Source organism: Salvia splendens, chromosome 12, assembly GCF_004379255.2.
Source record: "Salvia splendens isolate huo1 chromosome 12, SspV2, whole genome shotgun sequence".
Classification (NCBI taxonomy): domain Eukaryota; kingdom Viridiplantae; phylum Streptophyta; class Magnoliopsida; order Lamiales; family Lamiaceae; genus Salvia; species Salvia splendens.
The window spans coordinates 16,989,355-16,993,648 of record NC_056043.1 but is presented as its reverse complement, the minus strand read 5'-3'; the positions used below and the strand labels follow the sequence as shown (position 1 = coordinate 16,993,648).

The following is a 4,294-nucleotide window of genomic DNA, read 5'->3' as shown; positions in this document are numbered from 1 at the left end:
AATCGGAACCGGAACCGCCAGTTCCGCCTTTCTAAAAACCGGAACCGCCGGTTTACGAACCGTGGGCATCTGTAGGCGAGGGGTCAGTTTGCTGTAGCTTTATAAAACATCAGTTACAACAATCGTGCGTTTTCACGATTCTTAGATTTCATAAATTATGAGGATTAAATTATTGAAAAATGCCAAGCATTTATAACAAAATCATATTGAAAAATCATATACTTTCCATATTGTCGGGAGAGATTATGAAAATATTGCAAAATCCAACTTAAGAAGACTACTATACATCAATTCTCGGATCGGAACTTTGTAAACTGACATTTCGCAGTTAAGTCTCGATTGAATGAGAACCCTAATCACAAAGCAATTACAAATAGAGAACTAAGAATCAATCATACATATAAATAGCATCATAAAAACAAGAAGATTTTGCACTAAAAGTAAAATAGATATACCCAATCACAAAGTTGGAGTCATTCGTAGGAATCCAAACCTAATATCATATTCGGTTCAAATATTAACAAAATAAGCCATACGCAGCAAATGGCATTTAATTCACAATCCAAAATAGCTTTACTTCTACTCGAAAGCCCATTGGTTCTCTCTCCGGACATCTTCTTCTTCTTCAGGAGTAAAATCATTCTTGATGTTGAATGTTTTCCTAATCTCCTCTGGAGTTTTTCCCTTAATCATGTCAGCAACTGTTTGGCAAGTCAAATCCAAAAGGCTTTTGATATTCAGATAGTTCGCAGCCTGCAAATGTTTAAAATAGTTAAAACCCATCTTCATCAAATGATGCACACACGTATCTATATCTTTAGGGAAGGTGCAACGATTCACTGAGGCTATATATATCCCCGGAGTTAATCATCAAACAAGTACTAACTACTATACAAGCTATATTCTTCTTCATTTCAAAAGTGAAACCATCAACATTCAAAATGTACAAGCTTTATATACCACACAAGCACCAACGTATTAAGAGTGTAGCAAATCTCAAGGTAGAACAAAAGTTATTCAGATTCAGCGATTATCAAACTGCTGTTTTTCAGTAGATTGCTCAACAAACAATGATTAGAAGATTTTTTTTAAATAAACATATGAAAAGACCAATAAACTAGAAGAAGAACTATACATATTCAATAAGTCTCAGTCATGACCCATCTTGAGACATGTGTGCAGCAGTGGGAGTGTCATCAAGTACTCTAAACGTTAACCAGTGATACATGTATGGTGGTCATTGTTAAGCTTCTGTGAATTACAAAATTCACGGGGCATATAAAGGTTCAATAATCAACAATGATCTATCTCTCTAATCTATAACCAAAATTAGTCTCTATCTACTTATAGCAATTTTTTCTCTCTAATGAATTTGGTCCCCATTTTCCACCAACAACACCACTTTTTCTCTCTATTAACCAATTTGGCACTAAAGCCCGTGTCTTCCACAGCCAAGAGTCCAAGACTGTGTTTTGCATTAACACCCATGTCTTCCACAAAATAAGACTATTTTCTTGTGGATAGAGGTAGTACTACAAAATAAGAAAAAAATAAAATAAACAATGCACAAGGGAAAGACTAAAAAAGGTTGTAATAAAGTAATGTCTTGATTTTTGCTGTAAATAGGCAAAAGGAAAACAACTACTTCTGATGTTAACATAGTAATAGAATATAAAGACGGCATAAGATTTCATAGAGAAACTTCACATATTCATTGGCAAACTTGGGGAAGAACTTTTATTCAAGTTCAGCATATAACAAACGAAAGGAAAAGCATGTAGTATGGATAATCGAAGCTGAGCTTCAGGTAAACTTCAAATTCCATAAAACCACTAAAAAATCCTAGCCATATTAATCTAATGACAGTAAACAAATAGTAACATAAAAATTAAAACCTCAACCAGTTAGAATACAGTACACAAGTTAAAGCCAACTACTTAAAAGTTATAAAGCAGACATTATGAATTTGAAAATACAAAGGCGAAAGAGTGATAAATTAATTATGACACTAATTGGAAACAAAATGCAAATATAAAATAAAATACATACAAGTAGCAATAAATAAAGCCCTAGACTACAAATAAATCTAGTAAAGAAACAGCAAAAAGAGATTAAAAAACACGAAATCATACCAAAATAAGGTCGAACAGCGTGGCCTGATCGACTTTGACGAAGTCGGCGTCGAAAATCTTGAGTTCGTCGTCAGAGGAGGAGACCTTGTCCTCGGACTTGGTTGAAGCAGAGGCATCGACGTGCTTTTTACAGTACTCGATGACCTTGGAGAGAATTTTTCCGGTGACGTTGGGGATTGGAATGATGTTGTCGACGCAGTCATCCTCGATCATGTGCTTGATCGTTTGAGACTCCACGGCTACCGCCTCGTCCACCTCAAACACCTCGCCATCGGAGCTTCGGAGTGTGATCTTCTTGCCGGAGTTCTCCGAGGCGGATGCCATTTGTGAGAGAGGTTGTTTAAATTAGGGCGAAATAATTGGGAATCGCGGATTTGGAGACTATCTTGGATTTTTGCTACAGCCTACAGATATATAAATAGGGGAACTTTCCCAGCCTATACCTATTTAAATTAGACAAATTCTACGCGATTTAATAATAACACAAATATTAAATACTCCCTGCGTCCCCGAATAAGAGTAGCTAATTTCCATTTTGGGCTGTTCCCCATTAAGAGTCACTCTTCATTTTTACCATAAATGGTAGTAGGCCCCACATTCCACTAACTCACTCCACACATTTTATTATAAAACCAATATAAAAATATGGGTCCCACATTCCACTAACTTTTTCAACCAACTTTTCTCTACATTGCTTAAAACTCGTGCCCGGTCAAAGAGCGACTCCTATTAGGAGACGGAGGGAGTAATTATCAACACAAAAATTAAGAGCATCTCCAATAATAATAGCTCAGCCATAGCCCAGCCACAAACACTTCCTGCCAAATCATCAGGACAAGCAACTGGACAAGCAATAGCTCAGTCATAGCCCAACCACAATAAACAAAATTATTAAAAATAAATAATTAACAATCACACAAAATACGGAATTAAATTTACGACACATATACGGGAAAATTCAATAATAATATTAAAATTTTAAAAAGTACATTAATTAAAAAAAAGTACATTAACAAAAAAAATTACATTAATTTAAAAAAAAACTCCTAGTCCACGCACGAGCCCCCCGCCTCCGCCTCATGCCTCGCCGTCGTCGCCGTCGTCGTCGCCATCGTCGCTGTTGTCGCCGCTATCCGGGACCCCCAAATCTGCAGCATCTGAGCCCGCGTCTAAGCCCCCCACCTGTGCTGCGGCGGCAGTCAAATCGGCTCGCATACTCACGAGCAGTGCGTGAAAAAAACTCTTCTGCTCAGGGTCAGTGGCATTCTTCCAGTCAGATATGACCTTGTACATCTGAGCCCGCGTTTGTTGACGCGCTAAGAAGACGAGGTCGGCTGTCGGGCTGCCAACAGTGGGGGATGGCGACTGGACCTCCTCGGACCTCTAGCGAGCCCGTTGCGCCCGCCTTTGACCAACCGGGCGAGTGCGGCGAGTAAACGCGGGAGGGGACGGGTCTCATGCGCATCTTCGGGGAGGTCGTGGGAACCGCCGCTGCTGCCGCCGGCATAATCACCGGTATAGTTCAGGCGCTGCTTCTTCGGCCATCCAGCATCGACTCCTGCCCGAAACTTCTCGGAGTCCATTAGCACCAGGTAGCAGTTCCAGTAGGTGAACTCCTTGTAAGGCCCGGGCACGGGGAACTCTTTCTCCGCCATCCTCCTGCAGTCCTCGTCAGTTTGGCCACTGGACTGCATTCGGAGGGCGTTGGTGTACAAGCCCGAAAATCAGGAGACCCCTTGCTGGATTCGGTTCCACCCCTTCCGGCACTCCTCCCCGCTGCGTGGCCTCCCCTCCGGGCAAAATGCCTTGTAGGTTGCTGCTATCTTAGCCCACAAGTTGACGATCCTCTGATTGTTCGAGGCGAGGGGATCATCACAAACACTCACCCACGCCTTGGACAGCGCTACGTTCTCTGCGTCCGTCCACTTCCTCCGTGCCGAGCTGTCGTCGCGAGCTGACTGCGACGACTCACCGACCACCCTCTTCCCCTTCTTCTTCTTGGGCGCGCCCCGACCCCGCCCTATTCCCCCCATTTGAACGGGAGTGTCCGCATCCCCGAGATCTAGTCCCAACTCCTCTAAGGAGAAGGTCTCAAACCCAGTGAACTGCGTCTCTGCTGGGGTCGATGTGTGCGAAGCAACTGTAGCAAAATCAAGATTGGG

At 41.8% G+C, this 4,294-nt stretch overlaps 1 protein-coding gene across 1 annotated transcript; it reads right to left on the bottom strand.

Moving 5' to 3' along the window:
• Positions 1-427: 427 nt before the first annotated feature.
• Positions 428-2,556, bottom strand: LOC121759510 (SKP1-like protein 1A). The gene is made up of 2 exons (XM_042155114.1): positions 2,133-2,556; positions 428-753 (listed from the first exon to the last, which is right to left on the bottom strand). The coding sequence occupies exons 1-2, from the start codon at positions 2,454-2,456 to the stop codon at positions 580-582; spliced, it is 498 nt and encodes a 165-aa protein (XP_042011048.1). The 5' UTR covers positions 2,457-2,556; the 3' UTR covers positions 428-579.
• Positions 2,557-4,294: the final 1,738 nt, after the last annotated feature.